The sequence below is a fragment of the Oncorhynchus clarkii genome, chromosome 18, assembly GCF_045791955.1.
Source record: "Oncorhynchus clarkii lewisi isolate Uvic-CL-2024 chromosome 18, UVic_Ocla_1.0, whole genome shotgun sequence".
Lineage (NCBI taxonomy): Eukaryota > Metazoa > Chordata > Actinopteri > Salmoniformes > Salmonidae > Oncorhynchus > Oncorhynchus clarkii.
Window position 1 is genome coordinate 26,539,443 of NC_092164.1, and position 26,395 is coordinate 26,565,837.

General features: G+C 40.6%; 2 protein-coding genes across 2 annotated transcripts in view; both read right to left on the reverse strand.

Moving 5' to 3' along the window:
* LOC139372547 (transmembrane protein 163a-like) overlaps positions 1-4,796 on the reverse strand; it is a 37,592-nt gene extending 32,796 nt beyond the window's left edge. The window contains exons 1-2 of the mRNA XM_071112285.1: positions 4,619-4,796; positions 3,538-3,657 (exon numbers count right to left, since the gene is read on the reverse strand). Coding sequence (XP_070968386.1) covers positions 3,538-3,657; positions 4,619-4,796 — 298 coding nt within the window. The remainder of the gene's footprint in view (positions 1-3,537; positions 3,658-4,618) is intronic.
* Positions 4,797-12,632: 7,836 nt separating this feature from the next.
* Positions 12,633-26,382, reverse strand: LOC139373276 (carboxypeptidase B2-like). Its single transcript, XM_071113609.1, has 11 exons — positions 26,265-26,382; positions 25,324-25,399; positions 24,982-25,106; positions 24,555-24,663; positions 24,100-24,201; positions 23,831-23,938; positions 23,481-23,591; positions 22,873-22,963; positions 22,414-22,616; positions 21,000-21,084; positions 12,633-16,764 (listed from the first exon to the last, which is right to left on the reverse strand). The coding sequence occupies exons 1-11, from the start codon at positions 26,339-26,341 to the stop codon at positions 16,568-16,570; spliced, it is 1,284 nt and encodes a 427-aa protein (XP_070969710.1). The 5' UTR covers positions 26,342-26,382; the 3' UTR covers positions 12,633-16,567.
* Positions 26,383-26,395: the final 13 nt, after the last annotated feature.

Below are 26,395 nucleotides of genomic sequence, written 5' to 3' on the forward strand. Positions count from 1 at the left end.
ACAGTGACACAAGTCAGTCCCTTTCCACATTATAGACGAGAGTTCTTTGGATCCTCAACCACTCCAGATTACTTCATTTCTGTGTCAATTCTCTTTGTAAGTGTCAATGCAGACAGGATCTGACTATGATCAAATACTTTGACAGGGATCAAAGATCTGACAAAAATATGATATGCAAGTGTTAAGATATACCCATGTGAAATGTACAAGAGAACACCATCTCACAGTCACAGGAAATATGTCAAGAGTGGAGAGAGTTTTAAACAAATATGCTAGCTCTGCCTAGGTTTTGAAAAGAACCTTAAGGTTCAAAGATCCTATATGGGACAGTGGGCAGAGTCAGAAAATACACTGGACAGAGTAGCTACCCAGACAGACTGTTGCAGTAGCAGTGTGGGGGTTATAAATAAATAAATATAGCTGGGGAAGCCAAGCATGAATGCAATATTACAACCTATGTGTTGTGATCTTTGTGTTTGCTCTAATAACCTGTTAGTTCATATGCCTTGCCACTGTGATATATACAGTAAGCCTAAGGCAGAGACAAGAAGACAGAGTGGCAGAATAAATTCAACAACAACTTTGTTTCATCACAAAACTGGAGAGCAACATCTGTCCACAAAGCATATTGCATGTAACAAACAGTTATGACCTACAGCAAGGTCAATCAAGTTAATGTTTCCTACATTTTCAGACTACTAAATAACTATTGATTTAGAACCACGGAGAGTTACAAGTCACGAATAAAACAGGGGCTGCCTCCACTCTTCCAGCACCATTTCAACTTGCTCAAAATCACCTATGCTTAGTCTAACAGTGACAATTAAAAAAAGGTAGCTAAAACAATTTCGTCCAATCAACGTAAGCTAAATATGATATGGCTGGGAGGTGAAGTAGACATGACAGAAGACAATCACTTTGTCAACTCCATAGCCCTACACCCACTACTCTGAGCCTCCGTCCCCTTCATCCCTCAGACTGCTCCTGCTGTTCGTGTGAGAACAGATAAGGGAGAGCTCCCCTCCCTCTTTCTCTCAAAATGCACCTCCTGCAGCCCTACTTTTTTTTTTTAGACTGCAGACTCTTTGGGGGCTTGCGCTCCAGCTTATAGACGCGCACAGTTCTGAATGCATTTAGATTGTTCCTTTTTGGTTTGTTTTTACTGTGCATGTGGCCTTGAAGTTCTATATAGCATCTCAATTGTATGTCTGTGTGGTTGGTTGTGCGTGCATAACTGCATGTGCGTACGTCTGTGCATATCGCTGTGTCTCCGTCTCTCTCCAGGGTACACAGAGCGATGTTATCTGTATTCAGGGTGTGCCTCAGGGCTGTAAGCCCTGGCATCGATCGCTCAACCACCATCCAGACCGGTAGGGCACTCCCACTCAAAACACAGGGAACAGACAGCATGGTGACATGTGGCTGGTATTTCACTAAGCCCTGTGTTGGGTAATGTGATTTGTTGTGAAATTGATATTCAGGCTACCCAAAAAGCAGTCAAATGGAAAAAAGGTATTTGTAAAGCAAACCAAGGAAAAGCTATTGAAATTCAAAAAAGGTATTATTTAGTGTAATCCAACAAGCACGACACATTTTCAAAGAGGGAACACACACGGCAATTGCGGAACCGGCTTATGCTGCGACATCCAACGAATGAGGGGGCAGGAAGAGCGAAACAGAAGCTCCACCTGGAACAGGGGTGGAGAAATCCACATTGTCAAAACAGTCAGAGTTGAGTCAATTGACAGACACACGAGAGAGAGAGAGCGAGAGACTGGCCTCAAATGGAATGCAAATGAATCTGCCATTTGAGAGCCGATGACGTGCCACTAAACGCTTGTTAATTGGACGATGTGAAGTATCTGGGACATTTTTGGCGCACGTTTTCTTCCCTACCTCCTTCCCCCTTAACCTGTCACAGATGACAAGCAGCTTAGAAAATGCCATTTCCATAGTGTGATTTAATTGTGGTCAAGTATCTTTGAAATCACATAAAGACTCAGCAAGCAGAGGACAATTAAATAACACAAGCAAGCTAGCTGTGCTTTCCACGTTGATAACCTTGAACACATCCCTATTGATCTGCGCACCAAGGAATCTATATGACCCAAGGCAAATGTATTTGTGCAACTGCACGCATCACTGAGGATGTGCACAAAAAAAACTACAAAACTGGTTGAGACAGTGTTTCCTTAATGCTAATGTTTTCCTGTTTGCATGCCCCAGTTGCCATCGTTCAGGTAGACATCTACAGTACATAGAAAGACCCTAGGTGCAATAGATATCCATAATAGCCAGTCACTTTTCTTACACAGAAAAGATACACTGATGATACAGTGCACACCAAAACATCTGTTTTGGATTACACACAAAAATCCAAAAAGGGTAGCAGAGCCATATTGTCCCATTTAATCTCAATGTCAAATAACGTTAATTACTTAACCTACACCACTGGTGTGATAATGCAATATGATCAATCAATATTGGCTTTCATTGAATTCAGAACTGCGAAGGGGTGTGTACATATGGTTAATGTACAGTACAAGTCAAAAGTTGAGAATGCCAAGAGTGTGCAACGCTGTCATCAAGGCAAAGGGTGGCTACTTTGAAGGATCTCTAATATAAAATATTAATTGATTTGTTTAACTTTTGGTTAATACATGATTCCATGTGTGTTAATTCATTGTTTTGATGTCTTCACTATTACTCCACAATGGAGTGGACAGCTCTTTTCACCCCCAAAAATGCAAATTACATAACATTCTCAGTACCATTTGAAACGTCATGACCTAACCGACTTGGAAATATAGTATACAAGCATGTCTCGTGAACTGTAATAAGAAGGGTTGAGATTCATACACTGGCTGGGGGAAAAAAGCTGATTCCATACTCAACACTGCAACCCCAAAGCACAACACGAGTCATCCTGAGGAAACCTTGTGGAGCTATATCACACAAAAGAGATATTGTGATAACTATAGAACTTAATGTATACTAATACAATACAGAGATATCGGAGCTTTTCAATAACTATTTGAACATGCTTTGTTTGCTTTATTGTCAATGTGTCCACCACAGATGATGTCTAATGTTACATGGAGGAAAGTTGAACAGAAACAAACTAGTAACAGTCTAGAAATAACTCCTTGACCCCCAGCAGAACTGTGTGCTCGATTTTATACACCTGTCAGCAACAAGTGTGGCTGAAATAGTCAAATACACTCATTTGAATGGGTGCCCACATATACTTTTGGCCATGCAGTGTGTTTAGTAAACATGTGCAATATGGTATGTGTACCGTATATTATGTGTTAGAGTAGATATACCCATACAGCACTCCACATGTTATCAATAAGTCATAAGATTTGAAAAATTGACAGGTTCATCAGAGTCTAAAGGGAACTGTTGCATAGAAAAATCATCACCAGGAAGACATTGCCTGGTCACAGATCTGTTTGTGCTGTCTTATCAACACAACAGAAACAGATCTGGGACCAGGCTTATTCCCTCAGAGAGAACAAAGTAACGTATGCTCACTGAAAGCTGCTACTGCCAGGATCAGCGTCACAAAGATGGAAACCCAGGAGACCCACAACGCTTTCTTGCGGTATCTTTGAGCTTCGTGGGGCTTCAGCCTCATGCTGCTCTCCAGTAAGCCTGTCAAAAGCAACACAGTAATAAGCAGGGGTGAGATTCCAGAACGCTTTTAGCACTCATATCCTAATTTGTCGATTGCATAAAATAGACTTATGATTATCTACGTGCCATGAAGATTCCTGGTTTCTGAAACAAAAGAAAAATGAAACAATGCACAAATTTGAAGGATCGTTGTATTGTAGTCTACTGAAAGCCCAGGTGTGAGGACTGGCACTGGTGTGATAGTAGTGTATGGTTACACAGTCAACTACAGTCTCACAATAGTGATAATGAGGTCCTGTGGGCCATCATTTTTTTTTTTAAATTCTAGACATTAAATCAAGTTGGTCACTAGCCGATCATTAGGTCTAACAACAAGAAACTATTACCGTTTAAGAACCAATTGGAAGCAAACAGAAGAAAAAAAACCTACCTGAATGCAAAACTTTTTCAGTTTGGAGTAAACGGTTTCTGTTGCGAAATGTTTTGCAACAGAATTGGCATAATAAATACATACAGTCACCTAAAATGTGTTTTGAACAAGGTTAATTGCATATAGGAGCTAGAGGGTGTGGACATTTTCAGTTTGGAGTCCGCATGTAGGCTATATACTATGATGGTCATTGAGACCTCTCAGATGCATTTCTTAGATGTGTAGGATCAGTGATGGAGTTAGTGCCCTGATATTATCAAGCAGCTTGTCTGTCAGTGTAAAACTAAATAAATGTGTTATGGCTGCCTTACTATACCCCCTTCAAGTAAAGTCGTATCCATAATTGTTTCAGGTATCCAGTCTGCTAAGAGACAATGTATAATGGAAATTCGAAACATGCTGGGAGTAGCCTATAAGCGTTCTGAGTAACACAAATGCATTGCATTGACAGTTTAATTTGTGGAGATATTTCTGCTAAAGTAGCCTAGTCTAAGTGTAAATAGTATGCGTATTCTATTTTTGTTTGATTTGTCATAGATATCGGCCTACCTTGCCCCTCCACGCTATCGCTAATTTTCATCTCCTGGTCCATCTTGAATTTAGGGTGGCTGTTGATTTTGGGTGACAGTTGATGTGTCGGGTCGCACTGGCCGTTTACAGTCGACTGATCGACAATAATTGGATCCGGGATGGTGTTCACCCGGTCTGAGGCTGTTGAGTCCGTCATTGTTCTAAATTGCGGTTCCAATTAGGCAACTCCAAAAACGGTTCCAATTAGCACAGGATGCCGTGCGGTGAAACACCACTTCCCATTCATTCCAACGGAAGGAAAGCTGAGAGTGCCTGGTACCTTTAGGCGGTGAAAAATATAAACTTTTCCCAACGTTATGCAAATCACCAGCGGCGACCGCTGGGCGATGACCAATCATAGGGAGCAGTTCCCATGACGAATTTGACGCTATGCGTCCCAAGGCTGGAGACTTTCTTCAGCGAAGATGGCTGACAAAAATACTAGAATGGATTCAAATGAAAGTGATTCAAACGTCATAACGAATCATGCAAAAAATATGTACAGTTGACAGGAATATGTTAGTTAATGTAGAGACAAACGATTATGCATATTTTAAAGTTAATAAAGTTAATAAAGTTAATTTTCGAAAATCGCGATTTAGCAAGCTAGCTAACATTAGCTGGCTAGCTTTATGGGTGTTGTGACGTGAGTATGAAATTGTAATTCTGGTTGTTTAATGTTTTAGGGACTCCTGAAACAACCAGCAAACCAGGCTGTCGTCTCGTGAAACAGTGAATGTAAAGAATCTAGCTAGATAAAGCATTTACTGCTAATTGAATGTACAAAGGTTTAAGCTTGCCTTGCTGATATTTTCCATGCAATGCATATAGATGAAATAAAGTAACTAGCTATGTTCTTGCTTATTGTGCAGTGGAGGATAAAAATACCTGTATGCTTCTGGATCGGCTATCTAGCCCTTCTATGGACACAAACGTTTGGTATACATATTAGTTCAGAACCTAGCTATGAACCTCATATCATAGCCAGTTGTATCAACTTCAAAACAGTCTGAATGACATTAATGAAGCCTATGGATTGAGTAGAATATAATATAACTTGTATAGGATGCAACTCGTATATACATGTAGTTATTACCATGCATGAGATCCCCACATAGTAGCTTGTATATTCACTGATCATGTAACCTACCTTGGCAAATAAAGGTGCAGTTCATGTATGAATGTCTGAGATGATTTTTCAGTCATATCCAATACCAGGAGTATCAAATTCCAGTCTTTGAATGATGCTGTGTCTGCATGTATGTATTACAATTATACATGTCAACAGTGTTTACCAATCTTCTCACTGGTTACACATTGTAACTAATAGACTAGAAACAGGATTTAACTAGTTAAAGGCTGATTTGTAATTCATATATACAGAAATATATATTTTTTTAAACAGTTCACTACACTTCCTAAGCATCATGTAAATACTCTACAACCAGTTCATCTCTATCTAATGCCCTTCATCTGCATTGATCTGATAAACACAGGATAGGTGTGGCATTTCAACCAGGAGAGAATGTGAAACGCTTTATTGAAAGAAGTTAATTATCCAAGTGTTATAAATACATGCATTACAAATATTATAATTGTAATATTATAAATACAAGTTCAATCTGTACTTCAATGCACATCTGTTGTGCATTATAAAAACAGGAAGAAAGAGGCAGTGAGAGAGGTGTAAAAGACAGGGAAAGAGGTAAGAACATAGGAGCAGGGAAGGCAGCATATGATTAATGATTAGTGCTACCCAAATATTCTCTCAGTTCATAACAATTACCTAAGTGTCTAGGCGGCACGAAAGTTGAGGTGGCGATGGTGGGACGGGGTTGGCATCCTCTCAAATAAAAACATATCTGCAGGAGAGAGACAGCATGTTTAAGTTTTTGTTTTATTCTAACATTATCATAAATCAAGAGGTGAAACGCAAAACTGACCTTGGATCATTAACTCTGGGTCTACTGCATCTCTTATCTGTATTTCAATGTAAAGCATCTCTTTAATAATACTTCCTGTTGACCTGACCAAGTGACCTCTCACCTCTGATCATGCTGTGCCATCTATGAAGCCAGTTCAAATGTGGGAGGGTTTCACCGACACAGCTGATATAACCTAGAGGATTTAGGGAGAAGAGGAAAGAGGGATGAAGTGAAGGAGATAGACTTATTGAGAAAATAAGGTAATTAAAGAGACAGTGTTCAACAGGAATCTGTGTGGCTGCAGATACTTTCTGCCAAAAAACATGAGCGGACACACGAGGACAAACAATATAGCGTAGTTATAGAAATAATGAAGTGTCTTACTATTCGCCATGGTTGGCCCTCTTGCCTATTCTTTGAAGGTGGAAGGAGCCACAGTTATACACCTGAGCCTGTTTACTGCACAACACAATCCATCAATCAGATTGATACATGAGTGTAGGTATGGGTTATAGGGTGTCTAATTGCTCTACATTTTTTCAATATGGGTGATTTTAAAATAGCCTGTTTTGTTTTTGTACAGACAATCACACCCTTACCTAAACAGCACCCTCACCTTAGAAGCAGAACTCAAAGGGAGAGAAACTGGAAATTGAATAACTGCAATTGACATAGCTAAGTAAATGGAAGACTACTCTTATTGCAATGTGAATGGCTCTTAAAAGAGCCTTTGGTTGTGCATAGTGTAGTCTATTGTGTTGCCAGGGAACAGCACCATCTTCAAAGAAGTAGGAGGTGAAGATGTCCCGCACACGGATTGCCTCTCTTGCTGTGTTGTTGTACCCCATCCTTGAAACATCCTGCAGAGCAGCAGACTTCTCCTCTGGCACACGGCAGCTGCATATCCCCTCCTGGTCCTCATGTCCATCCTCATGAAGTTATGCAGGACACAGGTAGCCTTCACACACCTGAATTCCTCAGTCCCAGATGGCCCTGGTCACCCAACCGTGCAGTGCCCTACACGTTAACTGTAGGCAATAGCTTTGAATGAATCTCCAGTTACAAGGTATCTGTAGGAATATGGAAGACAATTAATAATAATGTAATTATTAGAGTTTTACATCACCAGATCATTGTTGATTACTAAAGTATAATATCCCTGATAACAAATCATGATAACATTGGATTGATAGAGGCATGGCCACACATATGTGCATGTGACAATAACAGGATCATATCAAGGATAGGGTCACAAAAGAATACATAAATACCACTTGAAGCTTGATGAGGAGTTGATCATTTGAATCAGCTGTGCAGTGCTAAGACAAAAACAAAAATGTACATCCCTTTGAGCCCCCAGGACCAGGACTGAGAACAACTGCTCTTCATTGGGACCTCTTCATATATAGACAGGCTTTCATATCTCTCTTTATGAGGACAGAAAACCTCACAAGAAACCGACTTCATTATAGTCAAATTACACCACACTGAATATTATGTTACTATTATCTCCATCCTCACTTCTAGGGACAGGAACTATACAAAGTGCCTGCCTTATCCAGAATAGCCTACTCTCTCACTGACAGTTGGGGCTAACGTTAATGTTCTGTCATCCTCCACCATGGCTGTTAACTAGCTAACGTAAACTCACAAACTTTTGTACATCGCCTTGGTCCATACAATTTACCTTATTTTAGCGCCCCAAAAACGTAATACTTCCAGATCAACTGTAATGTCAATACCATTGTAAAGCACAATTTCTCCCCTTTCCAACATAATCAATTACATGACCCCCACGCTGTCCGTTTCTGCATAATTTAAGAAGACAATGAGCCCCGTCGGGTCTTTTTAAAAATGGCGGGTGGGGAAATGAAACTAATGCGTGATAGTGAGAAGGAGAGATGTGTGGGAAAATTGCTTTTTTTCCCTCGATCTGTCCAACTTATCACCTTATCGCCTCTAAAATGTAAATAAAACACTATAAAGAGTTTATATAATGTGTCATTACATACCTATTTGAAGGTTTGTGTCGAATTTGAATCGGGTTTTTAGGGCAGCGCTAAAGTGATCTTAGAAGTAAAACAGCCACTTTGAGAATGATGATCGCATGCAATGATGACGCAAAAAAATGACTAGGTACACCCCCCCCCCCCCCCCCCTTCACTGTCCATTTCTTGTTTTTAAAGGATGAGAGAAGTGCTACACCTGGTGGAGAGAGATTGTAAGACAGAAATAGTTGCTTTATGCGTGCTGTACGTTACGGCATGACACGTCACAATGTAACTGAAGGTCAGTTTTTTCAACTTTTCTCCAATACTATAGAGCCATTACCATGTCGATCAACACTTGAATAGAAACCTAGTTCACACCCTCGATTTTGAAGTCAACACAGTCGCTACAATCCCATCAGTTCTTTGTAGCCTCGTTTGAATGTTGCGGTTGCGCACATTTGTACGGAATGGGGTGAGTTTACGTTAGCTACCTACAAATGCATTTGGGGTTTGTTTTTAGTGATAAATATATCAAGATTGCTAGCTAATATGAAGTTAGGTAGATAGTGATATACTGATATTTCATTCACTTAGCTAGCTAACGTTATCTATACAGTATGTGAAGTTGGGTAGATAGCTAGCCAACTAGCTAGCCCATTTGAGTTAACCTACACTGTTGCTAATAGATTGTTTGTTTTATACTTTCGAAAATGTATTTACTTACTTAGGTTCTCCCAGCCATGTGGACAATTGGAAACAGGGCAGCAAAGTGTGTTTGTCACCAGAGCGTTTTAGAGTATATTACTATTGAACTATGTTGAACTAACCCATTTAATAACCAGACCTTCATACAAACTTGCTATGCTGAATTCTTGACATACAGCCGAACATGCTGCTATATGCCGCCAGCACGCCCACAAGTGACGGCGCATGTACACTAGATAGCGGTAAATTGCCGCGTGTCGCTTAGGCCACCCATTGTGACTCGATTGTGAGCGTTCTGGCAGCATACGGCAGCATATAGCAAGCAGCATGTTCGATCGTACGTCAATAATTCAGCATAGCAAGTTTGTATGAAGGTCTGGCTATTAAATGGGTTTACAAATAAGGTACTCAACACGACCTATGACCCTGCATCTTCTTTCCCCTTGCTCTAAGGATATGCTGTATCACCCCTTTAGAGGTGTAAAAGCATCATTATTAAACATTGTTTTTTGGACACAGTGTTCAATACTGAAAGGTTTTACTATATGTGGGTATATGTACTGTATTGTCATCAGTGTCTACGAACAGAAGGTATAACTGTTATAACTTCTGTAGTTCATCTCTATTTTGCAGGTTTGTCCACAATTAACAAAATATTCACAAATGGTTTTAAGTCATGTTGGCTTATAGTTGAATGAAAACAAACGCACACAAAATAAAATGACTGACATTAGATTTACACTGAAATTGGGGAATAAAGGCTCACAATGAAATTACAAGTGATAGCTTTATAAATGAATGACTTATTTATTGATTAAAGAGAAAGTGAACATGAATAGGCAAAGCAGTGCACACATATAAAGATTAAAGCTGAAATTTAAAAAAAGGTCGTATTGAATCGAAATTGCATTTGTGAGACTTACATATCATGTGTACTACGTATCATGTGTGGTGGTATCCATGAGTTCATCTGACTCTGGGTAAGTAGAAAAAAGGGCTTGATTGCCAAAATATCGCACTATCCCTTTAATGTGAGATAGTTAGGCCTACTGTATGCTGCAAGGCTAGACTTGGCAGTCACACTTTATTTGCATAGATTGAAAATCATTTGAAATGTTTGAAACCCTGCAGCAAGCAATACCATTCACCTGAATCCCACTTTGTTATTATACATATGAAAAATACTGCATAGGTCCAAGATAAAACATACAGTACACTCATTCCCACAGACATTCTTTTCTACCCCGCACTAACCTCTGGAAGAGCAATGCTTCTTTGTTGGTTATCAGATCTTTCTTGTAGCCTGCCCTGAAGTGGTTGATCCGCGTGTCACAGCTCAGCAGCTGCTTGGGCTTTGTAGCAGGACAGGGTTCCCCTGTGCAGGGATCTGTGTAATTGCCCAGCGGCTGCTGGTTGGTTGGCCGGCACAAGTTACACATGGTGGCCTCAGACAGTAATCCAGAACGGAATAGGCTCTTGTAAAGAACCCGGTCTGTCCGTTCCTCATGTAAGCGTCGTAAAACACGAACTGCCTCACTTGAATGGACCACTGTCACCTCCACCTGTACAGACCCTCCCACAGTAATGGAAAAATTGTAGAGTAGGTCCCGTTCCGGTGGTCTAGCACCTGCCCTGCAATGCCCACCCCCAACTGTGGGGAGTGCAGTTCGGCCAGCAGGACGTCCCCACCATGGCTCTTGGGTCGCCCCTGGAACTCGTTCACAATGACAAGAGCCTCTGCTGGTCCCCCGCTACAGAAGCACCGCTTGCGGTCCAGGAGAATAGGGCCCATTGAGTGGATGCTACAGACGTCCAAGATGCAGTTGAGCTTCCACTGTGGGGGAGAGTAGAGGTCACTAAAGGTGAAAGGGTGGTAGGCTAATGTGGATAGTGATGGATGAAAGATAGTGTTGGAAGCAAGGTTGAACTTGTTCTGGGGGAAGGTCACCTTTCCTCCTCACCTCCAGAACGTTGATGTTGCGGAACAGGAAGAAGAGGCCTGACAGGGCCAGCAGGAGGAAGATGCAGACATATTTGGACAGGCAGTTCAACATGGCCCCTGTCTCCCGTCCCCCTGACATTGACACATAGAAGCTGGTAACTGTACTATTGCTCTGCGTTTGCATTGCGTCGCTATCAGATGAAAACATCTTATCTTAAAACCAGTTGCGAAGAGCAAACCCGGATCCGGGATCCTATTTATAGCCTCAAGCTCATTACCATAACGCAACGTTAACTATTCATGAAAATCGCAAATGAAATGAAATAAATATGCTAGCTCTCAAGCTTAGCCTTTTGTTAACAACACTGTCATCTCAGATTTTCAAAATATGCTTTTCAACCATAGCAAAACAAGCATTTGTGTAACAGTATTGATAGCTAGCGTAGCATTTAGCGTAGCATTTAGCATAGCATTCAGCGTGCAACATTTTCACAAAAACAAGAAAAGCATTCAAATAAAATCATTTAACTTTGAAGAACTTCAGATGTTTTCAATGAGGACACTCTCAGTTAGATAGCAAATGTTCAGTTTTTCCAAAAAGATTCTTTGTGTATTAGAAATCGCTCCGTTTTGTACATCACGTTTGGCTACCAAAAAAACCTGTATCCAGGAGTGTAATTATCCCTGCAAGCTCATTAGCATAACGCAACGTTAACTATTCATGAAAATCGCAAATGAAATGAAATAAATATGCTAGCTCTGAAGCTTAGCCTTTTGTTAACAACACTGTCATCTCAGATTTTCAAAATATGCTTTTCAACCATAGCAAAACAAGCATTTGTGTAACAGTATTGATAGCTAGCGTAGCATTTAGCGTAGCATTGAGCGGGCAACATTTTCACAAAAACAAGAAAAGCATTCAAATAAAATCATTTACTTTTGAAGAACTTCGGATGTTTTCAATGAGGAGACTCTCAGTTAGATAGCAAATGTTCAGTTTTTCCAAAAAGAGTCTTTGTGTATTAGAAATCGCTACGTTTTGTACATCACGTTTGGCTACCAAAAAAAAACGAAAATTCAGCCATCAAAACGCCGAACTTTTTCGTGACAAAGCATCTTTTCGTGACAAAATATTGTGCTTAAAACGGGAACGTTTTTTTTATCCAATAATGATTACTATTGCAACAACACATCATCAGTAGGGTAAAACTAACCTGTCTCACGACAGTCCCCCATAGTTACAACAGGTTAAACTTTTAAGGAAATTGAAAGAACTGCCATAATTGGTAGCACTTTATAATAACACCTGGTAGTAAAGCATTGATATTGCATGAATAAATAGTTCAAGTATTAATCAATATTCCTAAATGTTTAAATGTTAGTAAACTATTCATAAATAATTGTGGAAGTCCTACACAGGGACACTCAAAGACAATCTTAAATTAGAAATTCTTTATTATCAGTGCGCTGGAGAGGTTCCAACCAACTCAATGCACCAAGTACACATGTCGATCAGGAGCTCTACCCGGGGCAGTCCTGTTAGTTATCTTATATACAGACAAGTTATATTTGCATGATTTAGCTTATTCATCATTCATAATTAATTCATCATTAACGTTTACTTCCTTCATGTGACCGACCAATACAGGGTCATGACAGACTGATACCTCCCAAGGCTGCTTTTCTCTAAGCTGAGACCTTGAAACTGAGATATCTCTTTCTCAAAATAAGGTTCTGGACGTACCGTACTGCCAAATTGCAGATACTGATAGTTAGGATTCGTTCAATGAGTCACTCATGATCACAGAAATTGGCTATTAGAAAAGCACATTAATAGAACAGAGAAATTGATTATTAGAAAAGCACAAACAAACATTTCCACCAAACAGTATTTTAATAAACACTGTAACAACATATTTTGTCATGTTTAATATAATAAAATGATGACTAAGGTGTCTGTTAATTGCATTTTTATACTTTCTAAATTATTTATTATTTCAATTACAAACCAGTTGTAAATGAGTTATTGGTTCATGAGATCAGTTAGAAAACATACACATAATGAATTGGATATTCACTAATGGTTATTAAGTGTGATTAGAACTATTATCATCAACATTTACTAATAGTGCAATTGATGAATAGACATGGAAAACCAATCATTATTATTTAACTGTCATTTTCGTCAGTATGCTAGCTAATGCTAGAAGTATTTCAATCTTCTTGATTTTCCCATATCGGAAAATGGGATCATTAGTACAGGCACATCTTCCATCCCTGGATTGGGGTAGGTTTTCTAGCCATATCCGCATTCATCACCGTGGTACAAACATTATGGCTGAGGATCGTTTTGACTTGAAGGGGAAGATGTATTTACTGCTGAACCTCAAGTCGAAACATATCGGCTAGTAGAAACCCTAATACCAAGGCCTCAGTCTTTCTGTCTCTCTCTGAAGCTGGTCTCTCTCTTTAGTCAGGTTGTTGTGGCTGGTCTATAGTTGGTCTCTCTCTTTAGTCAGGTTGTTGTACTCATCACAGCAGGCACATTGGCCTATGATCCTAGCCGGTAGGGGAACACACAGCAGCCCCAGACACACTGCAGCAGCTCCAGAGGGTCTCTTCCAGCACCAGCTCTAACCTTCTTGCTGGGCTTCAAGGTTCTCGCTTTTCGAACATCTCATTCCAAAATCATGAGCATTAATATGGAGTAGGTCCCTCCATTGCTGCAACAACAGCCACCACTCTTCTGGGAGGGCTTTCCACTAGATGTTGGAACATTGCTGAGGGACTTGCTTTCACTCAGTCACAAGAGCATTAGGGAGGTCAGGCACTGATGTTGGGCGATTAGGCCTGGCTCGCAGTCGGAGTTCCAATTCATCCCAAAGGAGTTTGATGGGTTTAAGGTCAGGGCTCTGTGCAGGCCAGCCAAGCTCTTCCACACCTATCTCAACAAACCATTTCTGTATGGACCTCGCTTTGTGCACGGGGGCCTTGTCATGCTGAAACAGGAAAGGGCCTTCCCCAAACTGTTGCCACAAAGTTGGAAGCACGGAATCGTCTAGAATGCCATTGTATGCTGTAGCATTAAGATTTCCCTTCACTGCATAGCCCGAACCATGAAAACCACCCCAGATCATTATTCTTCTTCCACCAAAATTTCCAGTTGGCACTATGCATTTGGGCAGGTAGCATTCTCCAGGCATCAGCCAAACCCAGATGTGTCCGTTTCCACTGCTCCAGAGTCCAATGGCGGCGAGCTTTACACCACTCCAGCCAACACTTGGCATTGGTCACGGTGATCTTAGGCTTGTGTGCAGCTGCTCGGCCATGTATATCGATGTCATTAATGTGCTGATGTTTCTTCTGAGAACAGACCATTTTTATGCCCTACATGCTTCAGCACTCGGCGGTACCGTTCTGTGAGCCATTGTTGCTCCTAGACATTTCCACTTCACAATAACAGCCCTTACAGTTGACCAGGGCAGCTCTAGCAGACATTTGAACTGACTTGTTGGAAAGGTGGCATCTTATGACGGTGCCAAGTTGAAATTCACTGAGCTCTTCAGTAAGGCCATTCTACTGCCAATGTGTGTCTATGGAGATTGCATGGCTGTGTGTTTGATTTATATACCTGTCATCAACGGGTGTGACTGAAATAGCCAAATCCACTAATTTGAAGGGGTGTGCATTCTTTTGTATATATAGTATATTGTCCACATACTTTTGGTCACCTGTACTGCTCTGGTCTGTGTGTGATTTATTGTGAACTATTTTTACATTTTAAACTACAATGAACAGGAAATCAACACACTCTGATCACCTTGTGACTCCTGCCAACCTTAGCTTCCCACAGTGTATTGTAGTTTTAAAACATGCAATTGAAGAATTGAAGTCAATATGTATTAATAGGACACAGTGAAGTGACCAATATAGAATGACTAAGGTTTTGACAGTTCGGCTTGCACATGTGACCAGCCAACAACGGCCATAAAGGGGTCTTTTTTCTATCTATGCGGTCTGTATATGGCAATGACATCTGTGTGAAGATTATTCTGAGATGTGTGTGTCACCATAGCAGTGCAATGATGGTATGTTTTCTAGCCATGCTTCAAACTAAAGGGAAGCCAGTGGAAAAAATTGACATTCTCAGAAAGGCCAAAACATCAACATTTAAATATCTAATTTCATTATTGTTTTCTGTTGGAATATTCATCTTGTTACACCATTAGAAGCCTACACACAGAGAACTGTCAACACAATTATAGTTTTAAGCTTCAAAGCTGTAGGAGGATATACAGTTGGAATAAAACAAAGTGTCTATGATTTCTTACTACAAAAACATGAATGCTGTGCTAGGGTGACACTAGGCTGGCCTAGCGGTCTAAGACCCTGCCCATGGAACACCACTTGCAGCTGCATGGGTTCACATCAGACCCATTGCTATTTCAGCACTCTCTCCCCCGTCTTTCCTCTCCTCCAACAAACAACTCATTATGTCATGATTGGGACTGCCCTACTCCTTAAAAACACAAAATGATGATACAATTTACAATCATGTTTGACAGACACGCACACAAAACATACTTTGATAAAAGGGATTACTTTGGACAAAATCAGACGTGAAACTGCTCAGGTTTTCACAGACAACTTCTCAGGGGCATAAAGTGTTGCAGGCTGACTACACCGCTCTCGTTGCGTGCGCCAGCGTTACAAAATAAATGTAGAAATCCATGTTATTCAATTATTGCACACACACTGCTCGCGCCCGCCAACGAGCGTCTGCGTTGCCAAGGGCTAAAATAGAAGTCAGTTCTATTTCTGACGCAGATCGCGCTGCAAGTCCTGCCTCTCCCATCTCCTCATTGGTTTATAGAAGCAGGTACCCACGTGCCATCTCCTCATTGGTGATACCCACGTGGGTGACTGAAAGACGAACGAGGTCAGTGGCGGTAATGCACCTAATTTATGAAAGTTGCCAATCACTTTATAAAGTCAAGAGAAGAAAAGGCCTGGAAGGTGTAGAAATGACTAGAAACGATTTGGTTGACCGTTTTATGTGTGGATTAATTGGCGGCGTAGAGGACCTTGTGCATTTCAGGTAAAATAACAACTCAATGTTTATATCCTAGGACAAATTAGCTAGCAACAGCAAGCTAGCTAAATAGGACAAATTAACTAGTAAGTGCAAGCTAGCTATCTAAATTGCCATACATGTTTAATGCTTTCGACCTGTTCTCAAATTACTATCAATGGTTCAGAGTTTGTTTTGATATTTTAACCTGTGTGTCGTGATAGCGTTTGGTGTGGGGGGACAAAATACATTTATGCACGATGGCGCACACACGCAGCCGGTTTGGGTTCCGTGTTAGGGTTGGGGTTGTGTTTTCTGAATGACTCTGAGAGCGATACTCTTAAGAGCGAGGAGGGCTTCATTGCAGGCCTTGGAGATTAATGATGGCGGTAGGAGGAAACCATATCGACCACGGTCCTCCAGCTCAAAGGTGAAGGAGTAGTGGATGCCCAGGTTGTAGGCCCAGTCGTCAGAACCTCCAGGAGCTAAGTCTGTAGAAGGACGAAGGAAGAACAAGGAATTTAACTGGTTTTGTAGTGACTGTTTATAAAGAAATAACTTAAAACAGCTTTACAAAGCAATTGTCAGGATTTTATTATGAAACAGCCTGGTCTCATAGACTATCTGGGACACTCAAATTAGTATGATATGTTGCATTTGGTATGGTTACATAAGAGTGATGGTTGCTTAATGAAAAAACGAAAGTAGAATGGTTGGTCAAGGTGGATTGGTGGGCGTCTAGCAACCCAATGGTTGCGAGTTTGAATCTCATCATGGGGAACTTTAGCATTTTAAGCTAATGAGAAACTTTTCAACTACTTACTACTGTTTTGCTACTTTGCAACTACTTAGCATGTTAGCTAACCCATCCCCTAACTCTAACCTTAACCTCAACCTAAATCAAAAAACATTGTACATTTGCACATTCGTAATACCGGGAGCACCCCCCTATCCACATCGACAGGACAGTAGTGGAGAGGGTAGTAAGTTTTAAGTTCCTCGGCGTACACATCACGGACAAACTGAATTGGTCCACCCACACAGACAGCGTCGTGAAGAAGGCGCAGCAACGCCTCTTCAACCTCAGGAGGCTGAAGAAATTCGGCTTGTCACCAAAAGCACTCACAAACTTCTACAGATGCACAATCGAGAGCATCCTGTCGGGCTGTATCACCGCCTGGTACGGCAACTGCTCCGCCCACAACCGTAAGGCTCTCCAGAGGGTAGTGAGGTCTGCACAACGCATCACCGGGGGAAAACTACCTGCCCTCCAGGACACCTACACCACCTGATGTCACAGGAAGGCTATAAGTTTTGGAATTGTTAGGTTAGATTACTCGTTGGTTATTACTGCATTGTCGGAACTAGAAGCACAAGCATTTCGCTACACTCGTATTAACATCTGCTAACCATGTGTATGTGACAAATACATTTGATTTGGATTTGATATATTGTACCTTTTGCAAATTTGTAACATACAGTACCAGTCAAACGTTTGGACACGCCTACTCATTCAAGGGTCTATCTTTATTTGTACTATTTTTTACATTGCAGAATAATAGTGAAGACATCAAAACTATGAAATAACATATGGAATCATGTAGTAACAAAAAGTGTTGAACAAATCTAAATATATTTTATATTTGAGATTCTTCAAAGTAGCCACCCTTTGCCTTGATGACAGGTTTGCACACTCTTGGCATTCTCTCAACCAGCTTCGTGAGGTAGTCATCTGGAATGCATTTCAATTAACTGGTGTGCCTTGTTAAAAGTTAAATTGTGGAATTTCTTTCCTTCTTAATGCGTTTGAGCCAATCAGTTGTGCTGTGACAAGGTAGGGGTGGTATACAGAAGACAGTCCTATTTGGTAAAATACCAAGTCCATATTATGGCAAGAACAGCTCAAATAAGCAAAGAGAAACAAAAGTCCATCATTACTTTGAGACATGAAGGTTGTGCAGTTGCAAAAACCATCAAGCGCTATGATGAAACTGGCTCTCATGAGGATCGGCACTGGAAAGGAAGACCCAGAGTTACCTCTGGTGCAGCTGCAGAGGATAAGTTCATTAGAGTTAACTGCACCTCAGATTGCAGCCCAAATAAATGCTTTGCAGAGTTCAAGTAACAAACGCATCTCAACATCAACTGTTCAGAGGCAACTGTGTGAATCAGGCTTTCGGGGTGGAATTGCTGCAAAGAAATCACTATTAAAGGCCACCAATAATAAGAAGAGAATTGTTTGGGCTAAGAAAAATGAGCAATGGACATTAGACCGGTGGAAATCCATCCTTTGGTCTGATGAGTCCAAATGTGAGATTTTTGGTTCCAACCACCGTGTCTTTGTGAGACACAGAGTAGGTGAACAGATGATCTCCGCATGTGTGGTTCCACGGTGAAGTATGGAGGAGGAGGTGTGATGGTTCTTTGCTGGAGACACTCTGATTTATTTAGAATTCAAGGCACACTTTACCAGCATGGCTACCACAGCATTCTGCAGCGATACGCCATCCCATCTGGTTTGCGCTTAGTGGGACTATGATTTGTTTTTCAATAGGACAATGACTCAACACACCTCCAGGCTGTGTAAGGGCTATTTGACCAAGAAGGAGAGTGAGTGCTGCATCAGATGACCTGGCCTCCACAATCACCTGACCTCAACCTAATTGAGATGGTTTGGGATGAGTTGGACTGCAGAGTGAAGGAAAAGCAGCCAACAAGTGTTCCGAATATGTGAGAACTCCTTCAAGACTGTTGGAAAAGCATTCCAGGTGAAGCTGGTTGAGAGAATGCCAAGAGTGCACAAAGCTGTCATCAAGACAAAGGGTGGCTACTTTGAAGAATCTAAAATAGATTTTGATTTGTTGAATAGTTTTTTTGGTTACTACCTGATTCCATGCATGTTATTTTATAGTTTTGATGTCTTCACTATTATTATACAATGCAGAAAATAGTGAAAATAAAGAAAAACCCTTGAATGAGTAGGTGTGTCCAAACTTTTGACTGGTATTGTATAAACTGAACAAAAAATAAACACAACATGTAAACTATTCGTCCCATGTTTCATGAGCTGAAATAAAAGATCCCAGAATTTTTCCATACGCAGAAAAAGCTTATTTCTCTAAAATTGTGTGCACAAATGTTTGTATCCCTGTTAATTAGCATTTTCCTTTGCCAAGATAATCCATCCACCTGACGTGTGGCATATCAAGAAGCTGATTACACAGCATAATCATTACAAAGATGCACCTTGTGCTGGGGACAATAAAAGTCCACTCTAAAATGTGCAGTTTTGTCATCAAACAATGCCACAGTTGTCTTTAGTTTTGAGGGAGCGTGCAATTGGCATGCTGATTGCAGGAATGTCCGCCAGAGTTGTTGCTAAGCAATTGAATGTTCATTTCTCTACCATAAGCAGCCTCCAATGTCGTTTTAGAGAATTTGGCAGTACGTCCAACCGGCCTCACAACCACAGACTACATATAACCACGTCTGCCCAAGACCTCCACATCCAGCTTCTTCACCTGCGGAATCGTTTGAGACCAGCCACCCAGACAGCTGATAAAACTGTGGGTTTGCACAACCAAAGAATTTCTGGACAAACTGTCAGAAACCATCTCAGGGAAGCTCTTCTGCAGGCAGTTTGAATGCACAGAGATACCGTGACAAGATCCTGAGGCCCATTGTTGTGCCATTTATCCATCAGCATCACCTGAAGTTTCAGGATGATAATGCCCGGACCAATGTCGGAAGGATCTGTACACAATTCCTGGAAGCTGAAAGTGTCCCAGTTTTTCCATGGCCTGCGTACTCACCAGACATGTCCCCCATCGACTTGTACGACAGTGCATTCCAGTTCCTGCCAATATCCAGCAACTTCGCACAGCCTTTGAAGAGGAGTGGGACAATATTCCACAGGCCACAATCAACAGCCTAATCAACTCTATGCTAAGGAGATGTGTTGCGCTGCATGAGGCAAACGGTGGTCACACCAGATACTGACTGGTTTTCTGATCCACGCCCCTACCTTTTTTGTTGTTTAAGGTATCTGTGACCAACAGATGCATATCTGTATTCCCAGTCATCCAATGACTAGGGCCTAATTCATTTATTTACAATGACTGATTTCCTTATTGAAACTGTAACTGAGTCAAATCTTTGAAATTGTTGCATTTATATTTTTGTTTAGTGTTATACGAATTGTAATTCGTAACATATTATATGAATTGGGTGATGGACATCCACAAATTAATACATACTATACGAAAAGTAACATATCATACTAATGGATTTATGTACAGAATACTACTAAATGCTCTGAGACCAGGTTGTATTAAACGGTATATTTGGATCCTGGATGCTGATAGCCAGGAGTTATTCACAATAATTCCCGGGTAATACCTGTTAACATTTCCATTTTAATTATCAATGTGCATCCACTGTCCCACCGCCCAGCCAGGCAATTCATAAACATAATCTCCACTGGAAAAAAGCATCTAAACATTATATCCCCATGCTTCTAGCCAGCATTTGGTTTGCAACAGTGGGGGTTTGTCTGAACCTTGCTGCCTGCCTCACCAACCTATGTGATACAGACAAAATGCTGTGAGTATCACAATGTTGTTTTTGATGGAGACTAGGGTTGGGGTCAATTAATTAATTCCAATGCTTCCTGAGTTGGCAAAATGTAAAATGGAATTGACCCCAACTCTGATGAAGACTAACTCACATATTGTTTTTGCTGATGCACCGTATTTGTAGTTGTTCCTGTAGTATCTTCTGACTTTCATGGCTGCCTCCTGTACAAGCTCAAACTGTTAAAAAAAAACAATGGAACAGAGTTAATAAAAAAGAAAGGCATTTGTTGTTGTTGATTATATACAGTGAAGTCCAAAAGTATTTGGACAGTGACACATTGTTTGCTATTTAACTCTGTACTCCAGCACTTTGGACTTGAAATGATACAATCAGTATGATGTCAAAGTGCAGACTGTCAGCTTTAATTTGAGGGTAGTTACAGCCCTTTTTGTACATAGTTTAGGGAACCAAAAGTATTTGGACAAATTGTATTAAAGTAGTCAAAATGTCAAGCCCTGATCTATTTCACCTGTCTGTGATTGTGTCCACCTACCTCCAGGTGTCTCCTGTTTTCCCCATTAGTCCCCGGTGTATTTATCCCTGTGTTTCCTGTTTCTCTGTGCCAGTTCGTCTTGTTTTGCCAAGTCAACCAGGATTCTCCTAGCTCCTATTTTTCCCAGTCTCTGTTTTTTTGACGCTTGCCTGTCTTGATGCCGTATTCGCCTGCCTGACCACTCTGTCTGTTCTGACCTCGAGCCTGCCTATCCCCTGGTACTGTTTGGACTCGGACCTGTTCACTGAACCCCTGCCTGTCCTGACCTCGAGCCTGCCTATCGCATGGCCCTGTTTGGACTCTGACCTGGTTATGAACTCTCGCCTGTCCCCGACCTGCCTTTTGCCTAACCCTTTTGGTATAATAAGTATCGGAGCTCAACCACCTGCCTCCTGTGTCTGCATTTGGGTCTCGCCTTGTGCCCTTATACAAAAGCTTAGTATTTGGTCCCAAATTCCCAGCACGAAATGACTTCGTCAAGCTATAGACTCTACAAACTTGTTGGATGCGTTAAAGATGATTTTGTGCCAAATAGAAATTAATGGTAAATAATGTAGTGTCATTTTGGAGTCACTTTGCTTGTAAATAAGAATATAATATATTTCTGAACACTTGATTACCATAATTACGGATAAGCCTGAATGAATTGTGAATAATGATGATTGAGAAAGTTAGAGGCACAAAGACACACACAAGACATACTAACCTCTCACCATTACCAATACCAGGGGAGGTTAGCATTTTTTGGGGTAATGATATTTACTGACTGTTCAAAAAACAGTACATGGATCACCATATAGGCATTTATAAGTAGCATCCTATGCCATTTCGGTACTATTAGCCATTTATTGTTTGTGTGAATAGAAAAACACTGAAAAGGCTTAATAAATGGCTAATTATACAGAATATTGGCCTAATTAGCTACTTACAAACACCTTTATCAACTGCAAATTAATGCCTAATATGTGATCCCTAGGATTCATCCGCCCATTCATCTCTTCCAACAACTCACCAACTCGGCGTGGTTAGGCACCTCCTCATTGGAGCAGGAGTATGGGAAGAGCAGCATCTGACCATAGGAATGGATGGAGAGATAGAGCTTTACCGAGTCTTTGTGGCTGCGCAAGAAGTTAGCCACGGCTTCTGCCTCAGGCTCCGACTCTGGGAACTGGCCGCAGTATATCTCATCACAGGGCCTGTTGGAGGCTCCCTTTGCTGCAGAGGGAATATAATAGAGCATTTATTTTCCATTTGGTTAGAACACAAAGTCGTCTTCTGCCTTTTTCCCAACACCCCCAGAAACAAACACACGCGTTGAGCGACACAGAGTCAGTTGCTGTGCAACACCCCTGGATGGAGAGCAATTTTAGGGATAAGAGGCTTGCCCAAGGGAACAACGGCAGTAGTTTGATTGTGGGATCAGAGACCAGTAGCCCTCAAGCTGCCAGTTCAGTTTCCATTTCAGACTTACTGCACCAGTTTGCGTCAAAGTTTCTATTGAGGTCGGTTCCAACACAGTTGCTTTCCTTGCTCAAGGAACGATTCTTTCTCCACATTCGGTTCTGGTCAAATAAAGGAGCACACACAGTATAATCACAAAACAAATACTGACAATACTGTATCCACTCAAAACATATAAAACGTACACTGACGTAAACTCACAAAATAAAAAATCTCTCTGACATTCTGTTTATACATTATGCAGAATAAAGTTGAGTTGTTTAGGAGTGAGTGGAATGGATCTGTGTGTTAGATCATGGATCTTGGCTCATAGATCATTCATATGCACTAAGTATGTCCATATCATGCACAGTGCCCGTAGAGATTACCATTTTTGTGTAGCTCAGATTGACATATTTGTAGGCACTGGCAGCATTCCAGACTGACATTGCAGACTCATGCCAGATCTCACTGGATCGGTGTTTAACATATGAGCTAACCACATCACATAGCAATCTGACGCATGACTGCACAGTCGATGAGGTGGCACACAACTATTGGTCAATACCACGTCTGCAATGTTGTCGTCCCGGAACGCAACCACTGACTCAATTTCTTATTAATCGTCTTGTTCTTTACCGTTGTCCATGTGTACTTGTATCCATCCGGGTTCATGACAGGCAGCACATAGATGTCCATACTGTTCAGCATCTCAGTGATGTCATTGTTTAGATTATAGAAGTTCAAGGACTGAGGAAAGAGCACAAGGAAGAGTCAACAGTTTAATATAGCTGTCTATGTTCCAAATCAAAATAGTGAGCAATACTATTTAATACAATTCCAGAGCCATCATAGACATTTTCATTCCAACTTCATAACCAATGAGTTATGAAGACGCTATATAACCAAATATGTATACAGTAGGGCCTATCAGAATAGATAGAGCATAAGTTGGTAGAGAATCGGGATTTTAGGAACAAGGTACTGACATATTGCACAAACCACAGGCAGAAAGCTGGGGAGATCCACTCTCTAGCATGAATGCCACAGTCAATCCATATTGCTCTCTTTTCAGCTCTCTCTTGTCGTCCAGACAACTGATGAAGACAACAGAGAAATGCAATCATTTGATCAGATGATTTGGATATGACTGTTGCTTGTATGAAATGAATAGGACTTATAAACGGACTATGACAATGACATTACTTTAAAATATAATAATTGTATGAATCATTGCTAAAAAGGCAACTTGGGGAACCTTGAGAACGTAAAGTGGGCGTTTTTCATATGATGAGCCAATCAGGGTGACTTTGACCATGTCTGGGTAGTCCTGGGCAGTCTTGTTGATCCAATAGTAGATCTATAAAAGAGACAGCATGTAAACATTTTCATAATAAATACAAACTTGATATCTAGCAGCTGGGACCACAAAGACCAGGGCCTTATATTCATAAAGTGTTTCACAGTAGTAGAACTGATCTAAGGCTAGCTGCCCCTGGCCATATAAAGTTATTCATTATTATCTAAAAGGCATCATAATGATCCTAGATCAGCACTTTTACACTGAGACGTTGTATGAATACGGGCCCAGAAAAGGTTATGACTTTAAAGTAATGTTAATGGGATGTTACATTGAGATTATGTCAATGTTACATTACATTATGGTTATGTTAATAACAGTAGGAAATGACATGACACAATCCGGTATCTTACGTCCTCCAGAGAATGGTATCTCTCATAATAAGATGCACTGCTTCTAGGGTCCGACGATTCATTCCTGGTCTGCATCTCGATCAGTTCCTCTGTGTTGTCCAGTAGCACTCTGAAACAAACACACATTCCTGCTCTTGGGCATTTCTCTGAACTATTAGAAACATTCTATATGCATTTCATAATACTGATAGCTTATTCAATATCATGGATATGACCATAATATGGGCATAACACAACAAAATCAATATTGAAGTTAAAGCGAAGTCAGCTGGTAGTCCAAACCAGGGCTTGAACTCAATCTCTTGCTACTGTAAACCCAACACCTTAGCCATTAAGCCAATAAAACAGAACTTCTTGATGAGGCAGTTAGGTGGTATGTTAACGTTGCTAGTGTCACTAAAATATGACAATTGATCACATGACATACTGGTGTGTTAGGTGGTGTGTCTGCAGCAGGTCTGTGACAGTCCCCAATTTGTTGGCAGGAACAAACAGGTGCACCTCAGTGTGTGCTCCGATGTACTCAGGTGAAGTAGGTGACCACAAAACTGTCTGGGAGACACACAAACACACATGTTCATACACACACAAATGCATGAATAAACTTTAAAAGAATATATCCTAATTGTGTGTAATATGAAGTCTGAAAACAACACACCGTAACCTAGTACAGAAACAAAAATAGTAATTGGCACAATGTTTTTGGTTTAAGTGAAACGTTTTTTTAAAACAAGATAATTATTAGTTTATTATCACATCATTATCGTACCTCATATTGGCTGGATATGTTCTTCACAATATCTGCTTGTTGATGTGTTGTGACTTGGATTGAGAGAACTTGGTCACTGTGAAAGACAAAGGAAAAATAGGCTAGGTCTCAATAGTCCTATGTGGCTTCCTTTCCTCGTCTCCTCTTCATCTGCACATAGGAAAGGAGATGAGGAGAGGTCACTAGACTATTGAGATATAGAGGAGAGTGAGGTAAGTTGAGCCAAAGGGGTAAGTTGAGCCACCCTTGTTTCTAGGAAACCAAACACAAAATGAATAATTTGACCAAATATTTAGGAAGAGGTCATCATTTCATGGAGTCTGTGAAGGAATAAACCACATGGAAAAAGTGTTAAGCAATTTCGTAAAAAAAAAAAAAAAGATTTTCACCAAGTCAAATTAATTTATTGGGTTACAGGTTTCATGATGCTTGTATCTAAACCAAAGTAGATCATTTTGAGATTGTTCTATACACCAGTTGGGGTCTCTATAAGCTTAAATATGAGGTCTTAAACCTAGCATGAAAGTGCATCCTTGAAGCTGTGTGGGCTAATATAGTCAAAATGTTTGGCGTGGACTAAGTTGAGCCAAAGGCAAATTGACCAAATTGAAGTGTTATCCTTCACAGATTCATGTAGTTCGTTATTCATTACAGTTCTGTATTATAGCAAATACATGGGTTTATATTTATCCTGTCATCTCATGAATTCTTGTGAATGTGAATTCCTTAAATCATATCAATGATGTCAACTTCATGTCAATGATCACTTCATTCTACTTTAAATAAAATACAGAAAACATGTAGGAGGATATACAGTAGAAAGAGTAAAAATTATCATGGGGTGGTCCTTCTGGATCTGTCAATCAAGCGCATCTATTTTTCATTTAAGTTAAGCAAAGTTTCCTAAAAAATTATGATAATGTTTACTGTGGGAAACTTACTGTGTTGAAGCGCAGTCACCTGTCTTAGGGAGCTTGTAAAAGTTCAGCAAAACAGCCCATATTAGAAGAGCCTTCATGTTTAATGTGTCCAAAACTTATGCAAGATGTTTGGTTAACATGAGAGAGAGAGA

What these genes read in the sequence shown, in the direction of transcription:
- LOC139373276 (XM_071113609.1), bottom strand. Translation starts at nt 26,341, where the DNA reads ATGAAGGCTCTTCTAATATGGGCTGTTTTGCTGAACTTTTACAAGCTC. An exon ending in GGTGACTGCGCTTCAACACA is followed by an intron (nt 25,400 to 26,264) that starts GTAAGTTTCCCA and finishes TGTCTTTCACAG; the next exon opens with TGACCAAGTTCTCTCAATCC. An exon ending in ACATATCCAGCCAATATGAG is followed by an intron (nt 25,107 to 25,323) that starts GTACGATAATGA and finishes TGTGTCTCCCAG; the next exon opens with ACAGTTTTGTGGTCACCTAC.